General features: G+C 36.2%; 1 protein-coding gene across 7 annotated transcripts; it reads right to left on the reverse strand.

The window, feature by feature from the left end:
* Positions 1 to 1,159: 1,159 nt before the first annotated feature.
* Positions 1,160 to 12,211, reverse strand: LOC116209481 (tuberculostearic acid methyltransferase UfaA1-like). 7 transcript variants are annotated; one of them, XR_004157240.1, is made up of 25 exons: positions 11,429 to 12,065; positions 6,861 to 7,078; positions 6,651 to 6,756; positions 6,468 to 6,569; positions 6,209 to 6,268; positions 6,022 to 6,100; positions 5,785 to 5,932; positions 5,391 to 5,514; positions 5,035 to 5,215; positions 4,883 to 4,911; positions 4,614 to 4,762; positions 4,393 to 4,495; positions 4,186 to 4,281; positions 4,042 to 4,097; positions 3,824 to 3,947; positions 3,662 to 3,724; positions 3,514 to 3,573; positions 3,265 to 3,426; positions 3,023 to 3,096; positions 2,829 to 2,922; positions 2,504 to 2,640; positions 2,321 to 2,401; positions 2,002 to 2,107; positions 1,712 to 1,850; positions 1,160 to 1,579 (listed from the first exon to the last, which is right to left on the reverse strand). XR_004157240.1 is itself a non-coding variant. In XM_031543128.1 (25 exons), exons 2-25 carry the CDS (start codon positions 11,600 to 11,602, stop codon positions 1,779 to 1,781), a joined length of 2,598 nt encoding a protein of 865 aa, XP_031398988.1. In that variant the 5' UTR covers positions 11,603 to 11,755; positions 12,081 to 12,211; the 3' UTR covers positions 1,184 to 1,778. The 7 variants fall into 7 exon arrangements, 6 of the variants coding, with proteins under 6 accessions (XP_031398988.1, XP_031398990.1, XP_031398989.1 ...); XM_031543128.1 differs by adding an exon at positions 12,081 to 12,211 and having other exon boundaries at positions 1,184 to 1,850; positions 11,429 to 11,755; XM_031543130.1 differs by adding an exon at positions 12,081 to 12,159 and having other exon boundaries at positions 1,184 to 1,850; positions 11,429 to 11,695.
* Positions 12,212 to 14,351: the final 2,140 nt, after the last annotated feature.

Consider the following 14,351-nt stretch of genomic DNA (forward strand, 5'->3'; position numbering starts at 1 on the left):
ATCTTGGGTAAACATCACAAAGGGCGAATTTGAGAGGGATTATCCATGGATCCCTCTTAATACCAAATATATATATATATATATATATCATATAATGGCTGGAAAATTTAATGAGGTTCCACCATATGGGATTCCGAGCTTCTCAAATGTTTGACACATCCATTCACCGAGAGTTGTCATATGTCAAACATATGAGAAGTCTATTTAAATTAATTCACCTAAATTCCTAAATTTTTTACTCTATTTTTCTTTGTACTAAATTAAATTTAACCAAGATTATTAAAAAACTACAGTACAAGAGGTACTAATACCACTCTATATACTATATATAATCAAAATATAATATATAATGATTGGAACTCATTTCTGTCATGTGGCATTTCAAGCTTCTCAAATGCTTGACACATTGGTTCACTAAGAGTCGCCATATCTCAAGCATATGATTATGAGAAGCCTATTTAAATTAATTCACCTAAAATTTTTAAATTTTCTTACTCTAATTTTCTTATTTTAAAAATAAATTTAACCAATATTATTAAAAAATTACACATACATGATGTACTAATACGTATTTATGTATAATATATAATGGTTGGAACACTTACAAATGAAACTTTATAGAAAAAAATACTAATATTAAATTTATTTTAAAATATACACAAAATTACACGTACAAAAGGTACTAATTCATATTGCTATAATGGCTGAAAAACTTGTGGATGGACCACTCGCACCCCTTTTTTATAATTTATTTTATTAATTAACTTTCGTTTGATTAAAATTTTGTAAAAATCCTACCTTCTTCAAAATATCGTAAACAATTTTTGTAGATTTAGCTCTTTTAACTTTAACTTTAACTCAACACACTACGCAACAAAAACACGTAAAAAATTTTAACTTTAACTTTAACTTAACACACTACACAACAAAAACATACTTTTCACAAGTCAAATTTATAATTACATCTCATTTGTCTTTTTTCATAATCAAAATCACAGTTACTTTAATTCTGAAACCAAACGTACTGTTAAAATCCGATTGCGAAACCAAACGAAACGAAACTTAAGTATTTCCAGACATATTTGTAAGATTCAGCGTGTTGCTCTGTGCTGCTCGAACGAACAATTTTCGGCTGTTGCAATGACCAAATCTCAAATTGCAATCAACACCAACACATTGTAAATTTATGCAAATATTTGCTTGTCATACCTTTCCTCATGACAGTCCGCGTTCGATTTCATAGACATAGGCTGATGACGATGCAGTTAGGATCAATCTAAATCCACCAGTAGACTTCTGCGAGAGGGGGATGGTATAGTATGACTTGAGTTGGATGATCAAGGAATCCTAAGACAAAGGTTGAGTAACTCAACGCCACTATTCCACCATTCCTGAACTTAGAAACGAGCCTCCCTTTTGCACTATTACAGACATGGAGATAATAGAAAAAATTGGATTCAATTGTGGACGACTAGCTAGCCATTCTTACTGACACAAATGAAATCTTTGTATTTGAGAGGAGGAGAGCTTCAACAAGTTGCCGGAGAACGGGAGAGACTCAAGGGGTCGAAACTACAATCTGCGGAAAAGATGCACACGATGATCTTTATAGAATGGAAAAAATAATAAAAAACTGTAGCTCACAATCTATGTCACTCCAAAAGAAAATGGAACTGAACAAAATAATCAACAGGGCAACAAAAAAGATTACAATGAATTTGACATAGTCTTTTAAGCTCATCTAATCATCTTTCCATCCCGAACAGCGGACGGGTCGATCATATTGCTGAAGGAAAGGTCTCGTAAGGATTGCTGAACGCAGAATCGTTTCCAGGGCGAGAAAACACAATCTGAATCTCGAACAAAAAGAAATAACATTAAAGACATCAAAATCCTCTCTGCTACCTTTCTTTTCCGTGGTTTCTGAAACAATAAGATCAAAAAACACAGTATAATAGAATTACTACTACTGCCTCTTTCGTGATGCTGATAAAATGTTACCTGGTAATTTCCAAGAGTATGGGTCTTGAACCCCGCAGCACAGTAGTCGAAATAATACTCCCATGTCCGGATGAATTTCTCGTTGAATCCGAGCTCCTGAATTTCCCTGAAAGCAACACAAAATTTGAAAGAACTGTAAACCTTAGTCCAGCAATTTCTCACAACTGGAGCTCCGTCGTTTTGCTGTATATACAGGCAGGCCAATCTGCATAGAACTCTTAACTTATGCTTCAAAGAGCGTAATTGATAGAAATTAACAGTTCCGAGGGAAATTAATCCATAGACAGTGGTAACTAAGCAATACTCTCATCAACAATACCTCTGTTTTCCCATGAAATTTTTTCGCCAGCATCGGAGTGTTTGGTAGTAATGAATCCCTATATTTTCCAGATGCTCAACGCTGCACTCATGCATAACATTTTTCTCAAGACGGTGAATAAACGGATGCAAGTGAAGCTATAAACTGGAAACTGGCTTTTACAAAGGAATCTTTTTGTTATACCAGAGTCTTGAAGCAGAGGCCATGGCTGACGTTACTCTGCTCAACGAAGGCAAGCAGCCTCCAGGGAATATGTATTCCTTTATGAAATCGGAACTTCGCCAGTACTCATCATAACGTTCATCCGGAATTGATATAAACTGTCCAAGAATCCCAATGAGAAAAATGTTAATATAATCTCTGCTTGTTTATATAATAAAAACAGTCTGCAGTTTGACATACCAGCTGAAGACAAATTGATCATTGTTCAAATCAAATGCAAAATTATCGAGTAATGCTAATGGACTAAATTGTGAGCTGATGGATAGTTTTCGTACTAAAATCTCACCTGTAAAACAAAGAGTCCATCTTCAGCTAGAACCGATTCAATACAGCCGAAGAAATCTTCCATGTATTCATGGCCTACTGCTTCGAGCATCTCACTGCAGAACGCTATTAAGTGTCATGAGAATTTCCCATCACTAGCAACCAGTGTCTGATCATATATATTGTTCATTAAAAGACAAACAAGTGGAAGTTCACCAGGAGATGATCCGATTGTATTTGTAGCCAGGAGGCATTTGACGATAATCAGTGAGAAGAAATCTGATACGGTCCTGAGAGCAGCAATTGAAGGTAAGTATACATAGACATACTACATGGCATGATCGACATGTTGATTTCCCTATTATTTCTTCTTTAGGTACCATAAAAGTTGTGACAATGGATAACAACTCAAGTTAGATTTCATGAAAGTGGAGAAATATGATTGGAAAAATTTTAACCTGAAGACCAGCTTCTTTGACTTTCATTTCGGCATATTTCAGCTGCTCTTCAGACAAGGTGATGCCAGTGTACTTGCACCCAGTTCGTCTGACCACTTCCATTGCTAAGCTTCCCCAACCACACCCTATCTCGAGAACCTCATGATGCTTCTCGATTCTTGCCTATGATTATGTTTTACAAGCACAGTTACAACTTCTAAAACACAATAACCTAGTAAGATATACAAATAGAGCTATTAGGAAGATTACCTTCTTGATCAGTAGAGAGATTTTTCTCATCTGTGCTGATTTTAAGTCTTCATCGGCCATCTGCGGGGACAAAAGATATTTCCCAAATGATTTATTCTTTAAAATGTCATGGTGAAGATAAAATAAAACAAAATCCAATGTATCTGACCTTGAATATTCCGCAAGAGTACGTCATTGTCTCGTCCAAGAACAAAGAAAATAGTTCATTGCTCTGCACAACAACGAAATAAATATAAGTAACCCAGCTCCTGTTGGGGTTAGAAGGTATATTATTCAAGAAGAAGTATGTCGTCTCGATCGAATACAGTACCAGGTCATAATGGCGAGAGATATTCCTTCGAGCTTGTGTGAGGGTATTCTGCCGGGAAACATGCTTGAAGAAGTACTTTGCTGATGCTATACCAGCTGTGAATAACATCGGAGTCCACCATCCCCTGAAAACAAGAATATGGACATTACTTAATAAGACTGATTTCAGAATACAAACTTTAACTTCGACTCATTTTCAGTCAAAGTAACAAGATGTACCTTTTCGAGGATGACTTTGAAACAGAAGAATCAGAATCTCTATTAACTATAAGACTCTGCAGAAATTTCATGTTAGTTAGGATGTAAATAGGAGATGGTTGCAAAGCGAAGGTATTGTATTTTTGGATGAGTAAATTTGTCTACCTGGAAAAGATTTAGAAGACCGTCATCCTTATTTACGAATGAGAAGTCACCATTAATATAAGCATCTGCAAGGCCTAAATCAGCCTGAGTCATCACCTGCGATGAAAACACAATACTTATCAACGTCAGCAGAGGAAGTTTCTTCTCATTATGCGAAATCAAAAAACAGATATGTTACTCAGTCTACAAGCAAAGCAAAGAGCTAACCTTCCAGTAAAACTGTGGACTGTTGATCCTTAAAGTGACTCTTAAAGGGCATTTTCTAAGGGATCCTTCAAAAGTAAATACTGTGCCTCCTTCCTCCAACAAACTGTGAAACAAGACAACACATTTGAACTGAATTCGATGATTGAGTGCATGAAAGCAGGAGTGGAAGTAGAGATATCAAAATGGGCGTGAAACTATCACAACAAGTGAAGTGGTCTCACATTACAGAGCCAGTGGAAATATAACGTCTGAGGAAACTAGTAACAAAAAGGCGGGCTCCTGTCTCCATAAGAGAAGGTACCATGTGTTTCGGGTTCTGTAGGATGGAGCAACGCTGGCCAATCATTCCATGGGCTGCAACCATTCCTGCCTAAATGTATAACTTGGTTACGATTAAACAAGAAAAACAAAGAATTATGTCTCAATTGTCGCATGTCTAGAATCGATATAAACATATAATGTGCCTTGACAGAGAGAGCCAGATTTCAACCTTGAGGCCATCCTCGTGGAAACCATAGCCTGAACAAAAAGATAGAGAAGTCTTAGATCATGTTCTGACACTTATTGCTGGCTGCCCCATTATTATTATAATGGGAGCTGTCGAGAAAATTGGCCTCTAACGACTTATTCCGAGTCGCTCACCTTGGTATGCTCCACAAAACCAAATTCCTCGTCTTCCTTGAATAGTATTTAGCTCGAGAGAAGCCTTGGATGCGGCAACAGATGGAACCGGGTGCCCAGTGGACCACTTCAGTAGGGTACGTTCAGGTTTCTCGGAAGGATTGAGAGTCACTAGAAATGGCAGTTTTGTTTCTCCAAGATTCTGCAAATAGAGAATAAAGCAAGTAAGCAGTTATAAGACATATCTCAAGGTCAAGGTAGCAGACGATACAATATGGACTTTAATGGACACTGAACTTCACTAACTTGAAAATCAAGATGCGGTAGAGGGTTATGGGAATGCGAATTTTTCTCTGAAAAGGAACGAAATGACAGACCTGAAGCACATTGAGCCAGTATGTTAGGCATACTTTACTTTCTGTACTCCCGAGAAAATTCCACGCACTCCATGCAGCTGGGTTTTTGGGCATGAAACTTTCGTCACGATGAAGATAAATATCGCTGCCAATGAAAGTGTAAAAAATTTTGATTGTGCATTCTGTACACTTACCACCGGAGAAAAAGGAGAAAGGAGAAAAGAAATGAAACAAAATACTGTGTTTCTGGTGCATCAATCCACTTAACAGGATGCTGCTTTAGTTGAAAAATAGCTATATATGTTTGTAAACGAACACTGTAACTTGTCATTCAAGAAAAAGCCAAGTACCTGTAGGCACATGTATGTTTGTAAACGAACACTGTAACTTGTCATACAAGAAAAAAGCCAAGTACCTGTAGGCATATTGGAAAGCACCGATGATTCTCCTTTCATCGAAAGTTGCTTCATTCCCCAACATTCGGAGTGCATCCGGCGCATGGGCAGCAATGATGCATCCATCATATGTTTCTTGTGAACCGTCGGAGCATATCACGGTGCATCCTGTTGAAGCCAGCGGCATTTTATCAGTGCAATGTTTTTCTTCCTTTCCTTTCTATTGATGAACAAGAATTTGGATTTAAGCTACTTACGGTTGTTGGAGGTTAAAACAGACTGCACATCACTGCCCCTTTTAATTTGACAACCCCTGCTCTCCAGCACTTCTCTCACCTGAATTTGGAATTTACCCGAGGAACAGAATTAACTTCATGTCAATCTTGATATTTAAACAGCCTCGATGATAGTGAAAGAAGGGAAAAGACATGAGGAAACTATTACCTTCCTGACGTAAGTTTGCGAACGTCTACTAACAGTGAGCCACTGAGGGCGGCCAAATATCTACACAAAGAACTGATTAACGTTAACAGACCCCAAAGTGAACCAGAATCCAAGAAGAAAGTTTCCTTCATAGGTAACAAAGAATGGAATAAGTGAAAAATATATTTCTGTTGATGGTTATCAAAATAAACGGCAGAAATGAAGTTGATTCGTACTTTCAAATCGTTAATCTTTGCACTTTCTGAAGCATAATAAGTACCTGAAGTAGATGATGATTGCGGCAAAACGACAGAACGGAGAAAGCAGAAAAGCTCATGACTCCTTCAGAAGGACAAGACCAAATTGAGCCACATATCGGAATCTGTAATATTAACCATAAACCGTTATATATTTGAAAGGTGTTTCCATATCAGGTAGTGCCATAAACACGTGAGGAACCTACCAGATAGGCTTTCTGAAAAAGCTCAGAGTAACCACGGGACTTAATGAACTGCCCCAAAGTCTCATTCCGGTTGATGTCAAGGTTGTTCTCAAGCACTTCGAGGTAACTGAAAATCCCAAAAATAAAACAGAAAGACAAAGATGATTAGAAGCTCAACAATGGGAGAAACCTTATCACAGACCAGATGAGCTTGACGATTAAATCGCTTGCCTTAGGACGTCCTCCTTAAACTTGATTATTTCACGTATCATCTGCCAAAAGTAAAGGTTAAGTACGTTCTTCTTCTGAGCAAACAAACTCGAGAGGCCGTTTCTGCTTCCCCATTCACAGTCTCGGCCTTTATCCAGGCTAACCGAGAATGACATGTCAGAAGTCTCCATTTCGATTCCAAGGCTCTCAAAGAACTCCATCATGTTAGGATAGCTTACCTGTACTCAAATAACCACTAGGTTATTAGTTCGTGTCCTTAATATGCCACCCAAGTTATTAGTTCAGTATATATATATTTTTTTTTATTTTATATGATATTGTTTAGATCAGTCTAGGATGTCCATAAACATGAGGAAATGTGGAACTGTCCCGCTGGGACTACGCCGGGGTATGGAAACTGGAAAGAGCTTCAGATCATCAAACCGGGACGGAAAGCTGCCGCTGGCAGCTTGCCATCGATCTGTCCATATCCACAAACCAATACATGTCCCGGACCCTCCAGTGCATTAAGAATAGGCCACTTAGGCTGCCCTTTATCGTTCGCAAGGGCCCGCGATATCACGGGCCAGCCCTTGGCCTCGCACTGGAAATGGAGGATAGAAACCGATCCATGGGAGCTCTCATTTTTTATATATGGTAATAACAATTTAAAAATAATAAATAGACAAGAAATGGAGGCAAAAAATAAAAAGCGAGCACATACATATTCATAGACCGCCAAACAACTCCTAAAGTAAAAAGATAGATAAATAAAATAAAATAAAAAAACAGAGCTGCTTCTAAAATTGTATTGAGCTTGAACTAACAAACCAAACTAATATTTTTCACCGAAAAAAAAAACTAATATTTTTTGTATCATACATTTTATAAGTGTATAGGTATAGTTTTCCTATAAGATTGTTGCTCATGTTACAGATAGATTCATGGCCAACTCAAAAATTTAAAAGTTACGGAATATAGTACTATTGTATCGAATATGGTATCAGACAATGGACGGTGGAAGGACAGCCAATGAACATCCCTTAATTCCTTTACTAATCAAGGTCGCCCGTAACTAAAAGTCAATCACGTGACATGGAAGGGATTACGAAACGTAGGAGATTTTTCTTTCAGGCGTACTGTTGAGTCCCTCGGTCTAAGATGTAACCAAAATTCCACAAATAAAAATCAAATTCGAGACTTTTAATTTTATACATTGAGCCCTTTTCCACTTCCATCAGTGCAAGGTCTCTTTCATGGGCGCAAGTTATGGAGGACCTAACTTGGAAAATATTTTATGGTGAATTTTATCACTGAGACTTTCCACACTCTTTTTTTTTTATTTTTTTCGGTTATAAAAGAGGATCAAACGGAATAGATATGAGAAAAACAGTATGAGGGTGCAAATAAACCTAATAATCAAAATCGAATTCAAGAATTTTTTGTCCAAAATTGAGAGCAGTGCCCTCGCATCAAACTTCGTTTCTTTCCTTATTCCTAACTTTCACTTTCCCCTTTACTGGGTCATGAACTCCTCTCGTGGAGGAGAAACTTATGGTTGGTATACAATTCATTGGTTGAGAAGTATATATACGATAAAGAGAATGTAGTACAGTGTCGCGCGTTATCGTCTGGTGACTAAGAGGTTCCGGATTCAATAATCCGATGGGATCATTTGCACATCTTTATTAGATGTTTAAAATTTTTATTTCACTATATTAGACCCATGAGTCTTTTTTTGTAATCGAAAAAGAAATATGTATGTAATTAGATATATTTTTCAAGTTAATTACTAGACCTTAAGTAATTTTTTTAATAATCTAGGGGATCCCATAGTCCACATCATAAGCTCACGGGACAATTAAATCCAACTACAGGCCATACATGTGGTCTAAAAGAAAGTATTTTCTTATATATTTTATGAGATGGCTTAAATCTAAGACTTCACTAAGAAAGTCACTTATTTTAACCATCACACCAACGCCATTGGGTTAAACCTCAAGGACTTTCCTAACTTTTTATAAAATTTACTTGAACTATAAATTAATCATCTGATATTTTACAAGCGAAATATATATGGATCATACGTGCATCTTCAGTGTGTCTCTTTTCTTAAAAGGTCACGAAACTTAACTGTTTGACATGAATTTTAGGTGCTGCCCTGCCCATCGGTATCAATCCAGATTCAATTAAACGTGAAAAGTGAGATGGGGCCTACTTGTGGAGAGGGACTTTTGGGCCCAGTTACGTGTCAAAATGTCGTTCCCAGGATGTTGCATGGACGGGAGCAAGCTTACGTTACTGTCATGGGTGGGGCCCACTGAGCCCAAACATTATCACCGAGTAGACCGATCGTCCACCATCCAAAAGTCCGACGCCAGGGGACCCCACATCAAGACCCTCTTCTCAAAAACCCGTACAATAATGACAGATGCTTCCAGCGAAGCATCATCCCCGGAACGCTCCCCCACAAAACGAAAACGGCCGACCATATATATTTGTAGTGGATTACACCATCACTTAACTGCATGATAGTGAATTAAAATTCTTAAAAAGTGAGAAATTTATCCCACAACGTGTTTGACTTATAAATATTTTAATTAATTATAATTCATTAAAAATGAATAAGTAACACGTAATTAATATTTTTTCCCTGGTTCATGTCTTTGATTGAATCTTCCAAGTACAATACATCAATTCTTTTTTTTTTTTTTGTTTCGCTTGAATGCAATACATCAATTCATTTGGTAAGAGTTGGATTGAATTTTATTACTTCAAAGCAAAAAAAAAATGAATTTTATTACTTAAAATACAAAAGAAACAAGCTTTTTCTGAGAATATAGGTTTATATTTTAATTTAAATCGGACCAAAATCAATGACATTTGGCCGGAATGCAATTTATTCGAAACCAACCACCTTAATATAAAATTTCAAAATCCTTTGCAAATAGATCACTCTATTCTAAAATGTCCTTTAAACCACATTATTTGATTCATTTTAGCCAAATTTATTATTTTCTCAAGTGGCATAATTTCGGTCGTAATTCAACTGAATTGAATTTAACCAAACTAAAATAAATTTAATTGAAATCATTTATTAGAAGAATCGATTCAAAAGGAGTGTATGAAATGAGAAAATTTATAATAATGAAATTGAAAAGACGATAACACTTATACTAATAAAAGGAAAATTTTGAAATATCATTCACAAAGGAGTCCAACCAAAGGAAAAATAAATAAATAAATACAAAGAGAACCCTATAATTAATTTTTGTGAAATTTTTTTTTACCACAAATGGTTAGTTAGCATTATATAATATAATTACGATTGTCATTATTAGGAATTTCAGATTGTGAACTCCGTTTCCCTTTTCTTTTACTTTTAATAAACAAGTTAGATAAATTAATTAACTACTTTTAACTAAAATTGGAAGAGACAATAATATTTCCATGTAACTATAATCAAGGATATCATATAAATCAAATATTGTAATCAGTTAATTATTTACATAAAATTATAATTTAATTAAAATCTTTATATATTATTAATAAAAAAATGATAATTCTATAAATATTTGAAGTACTTTAGAAACTCAATTTATGAAAATGGAATCTTATTTAAGAAAACTTTTCATGATTGAATTTTAGATTTTAGTATAAAATATGAAGAAGTGAATATGTTACAACACAAAGGATGGAAACTAGTTTTAACTACGACAAATTTCAAACTGAAAATGTGAAGATCTGATCAATTGGAAATAGAGTGGTCCACCAATGACCGTCATAAATGGTGAACACAAATCAATTACGAATTGGCCTTAGTTATGTGGGCTCACATTAGGCCGACTCAATTTTGAGAGCAACCAAAAGAGCGCCTCGTGTTAGTCCCCTCGCTCGAGCATGGAAGATGAGCCCGGCTCGAGATCAGTTGTTGAGGACTGATGTTCAAGGACACGTGACAACGTGTAAGTAAAAATAGACCACACGTTGCACGTGAGAGCGAGTGTTGGGAATTATAATCCAACATTGAAAAGATAAAAGAACAACCATTGGTTTATATAAGACTTGGATACCACCACTTATAAACTTGAGTTTTTAAGTGAAAATGAATCCGAACCGTATAAGCCCATATAATACCCATTTAGGTGATTGCTGGATCCTATCAGATACCATCTCCGGGAATAGAAGCACTTTCTAACGTATCCAACTAACAATATTCATAATTTCAACGAATGAAAATGTATGTATAGCATGCAACTCCAAAAGATTTCGCCCGAACTTATTACCCTATTGGTCTCCTACATAAGTGGTACTGCTTTGGCTGCGAAGTTGAGGTATCCCACCTATCGTATGACGGTATGTAACAATCCTATCGGTCATGGCGGGCCAAGGTCATTACCATAAACAGCTCTTTTCAAAAATAGAAGTACGAAATGCAAGTATGGAGCAGTAACGTTGAAAGAAAAATGTCATTGGCAAAATCAGAATAAGCATACCCAAGCCGCGGTGTCGCGCCGTGGTCATCATCACATTCACGGTAAATTCGGGTAAAGGAGGGGAGAGGGACCGGAGAAGATGAGAGGACTTACACGATTGAAGACCATGAAGCCGAGGTCCAAGTCAACACCGTCGAAGCTCACAGTGTTCGCGTGGCCCCCGAGATAGTCCTCTTTCTCGTACAGCACTACTTCCACCCCAGCCTCCGCCAGCACGAAGGCCGACACCAGCCCGCTGACGCCTGCACCGACCACTGCAGCCCTCATCCTCGTTGCTGAGCAGCCCTGCCTCCACTCTTCTGTTTTCTCCGATGGTAGTCTACCCAATCACCAATGCCTGCCGCCGCCTCGCCCTTATATCTGCAGGGTCAGCTTAATCTATCGGTAGCCGAACTAATTATGGTCCATTAATTGCTCACTCTGCCAAGACATTAGTAGAACAGTGTATTAGGGATTGGATGGTATGGTACTACAGAAAACTGCAAGAGCCATGGCGGATCGAGGAATGACTCTCTAATCTATTCGACCGACATCGGGATAACTATGCCAATGTCTGTCTCACTCACAAATACTCGTATTCAAGTGGGCCGCCCGAGAAATGCTAGACAGAACTGGAGAACTAAAGTATAAACACACACAGAGCCCATAAAGAAGAAAAGCATAGAGAGAGAGAGAGAGAGAGGAGAGAGAGAGAGAGAGAGAGAGAGAGAGAGGAGGGGGAGAGGAGAAGAGGAAGGCGATAAACCTTCGAAACGGGGCGGCTGGCATTCCCCTCAAATACCGTAACCAATCACAACTTACGAATTCCAATGGAAACCCCACTCTCTCCCTCTCAGCATTCTTATACATGTGATGAAATTGTGAGTCTAATTTTTTATTCTTTTTCCGAAAGGAATGAGAATTTTATCATAAGGTAAAAGCGTGTACATGATTAAATGCTCGAAAAAAAGAAAATTACATCACTAGGAATATTGGAGGGATTTTTCAGAGTAAACAGTAAAGGAAAATATATTTGAAAACACGTAAGGTAAGTATAATGATACAATTGACGTAACCTTGCTATCCCTGACGCCTGTTCAAAACCTCTAGTCGATCTACATGGACCTCGGTGAAAATCGAAAAGAGAGGGGTCATCGAGCTATGAATCCATAGGGGGGACAATTCAACAAACATCCTTTTCATCAAAGTATAACAACAAGAGTCATGAACCATACTTGGGCGCACATTGCTCTCCACAGATAAATGATCTGAGCCGCACCAGCTGAATCCATGATGAAATCAATCCATTGATTTTCTTAGGCACCCTTTAAGTTCCATTTCTCAGGCGGTGGTCACGATTAAAGAATTTTCCATTTATAAACATATGATTACATTCATTACAAAAATATATACATATATTTCTAGCCAAATATAATTCGTGGAAAATTCTTTTAAAGGTATAGATGGGGGAATCTTTTAATAGGCCCCATCCCCGGTGGAAGTATTTGTGTGGATAAAGTAAAACTCGATCCTAATAAAGAAGGGAAAGATAAAGTCATTTAATGCCCTGAATATGTAGCCATAAGTAGACAAAACCTTTGTTGGCTCATTTTCGGGCAATATCGGAACCTCGATTTCGAGTTATGGGTAGCGAGATTTGCCGAGTGATTCTGCTATTGCACACATTAATCAGCAAGAACCCCAATTGTCACCTCCATAAACATTTAAACCTCGTTTGGATTCAAAGACATGATTTTAACTTTAACTTTAACTTTAATTCAATACATTACACAATAAAAATACACATTTATCAATTAAAAAATTTTAACTTTAACTTTAACTCAACACACTACACAATAAAAACACACGTTTTCCAAATCAAATTTATAATCACATCTCATTTGTTATTTTTCAAAATCAAAATCAAAATCAAAGTAACTTTAACTTTAAATCCAAATGGCCCCTTAATTCATTATTTTTTTCATTTCAATGAGGTACAAGACCGCATTTTAAAGGGTACCTAAGAAAATCAATAGATCAAAAGATTATTACTTTATGGAGAATGCTAATCATTTTTCTTTCTTTAAATTAAGATATTTCCGCAAATTGAGAATTTTTTCATGAAATTATTTTAGTGTTTATTTGAAATTTTATATATTTATTAAGTGTCTTGATTAGATGCAGGTTTACATATTACCCAAATTACATACATATTGTCTAGGTAAAACTTCTCATTTTTAAAGAAAATATTTTATATTTATTTATAGTCCGATAAGTTTTTTTTTTATTTTTCACGAAACTTTTTAATATTTACTCTTGATTTTCGATGAAGAATTAATTTTTTCGAGTAATGAAAAAAGATTAATCACAAGAGACGACTTTCAAAAAAAAGTGAATTACGGTGTATTCTCGTGTTGATCGATGGCTCTTATATATCATGATTGATTTTCTTTAGGAGACGAGCTCACATCAGTCAAGAAGTATGCTATCATTGCCCTTGCACAGCCATCAATGCCTGCCATTTACACCCAACAAGAAAAATTTATGGACAATGCTTAGATTCAATAGACTAAAAATTCAATCATCTCATACAAAATATTCATTCTTGTGTACAAAAACTTTTTATAAAAGTTGCATAAATTTTTTTTTTTTGTATAAAACTCAAAACTCAAACAACATGAATAAATATTTTGTACTTGGGCAACCTACTGAATATTCAGTGACTAATCTCAAATTTTTTTCCATTTATATTATATATATATATAGCAAAATTAGTGTTTTGATCTGTGTATTACATGGATTTGTTCCAACAAAATTATTCATATTTTTTGAAAATAAATTTACCTATAAAGCACAATGAAAATATTCAATACTAACTGAATATTTTTGAATCACAAACCTAATATATTTAGTGCAAGTTTCCCAGTAATTCTCATATTAATTTTATTGGATATTTATTTAGTCATTAGCATTGTTCAAATTCATTATAAGTAGGCACTGAAGGTTGAAATTAACCCATATCGTTCTAGAAGTAGGC

The sequence above is a fragment of the Punica granatum genome, chromosome 5 (assembly GCF_007655135.1).
Source record: "Punica granatum isolate Tunisia-2019 chromosome 5, ASM765513v2, whole genome shotgun sequence".
Taxonomy (NCBI): Eukaryota; Viridiplantae; Streptophyta; class Magnoliopsida; order Myrtales; family Lythraceae; genus Punica; species Punica granatum.

Coding starts and splice junctions, on each gene's coding strand:
- LOC116209481 (XM_031543128.1), bottom strand. CDS start 11,602: ATGAGGGCTGCAGTGGTCGGTGCAGGCGTCAGCGGGCTGGTGTCGGCC. Junction 5,515..5,784: donor GCTTTCCAATATGCCTACAG/GTACTTGGCTTT, acceptor TTTCATTGGCAG/CGATATTTATCTTCATCGTG. Junction 2,641..2,828: donor ATGGACTCTTTGTTTTACAG/GTGAGATTTTAG, acceptor ATTCTTGGACAG/TTTATATCAATTCCGGATGA.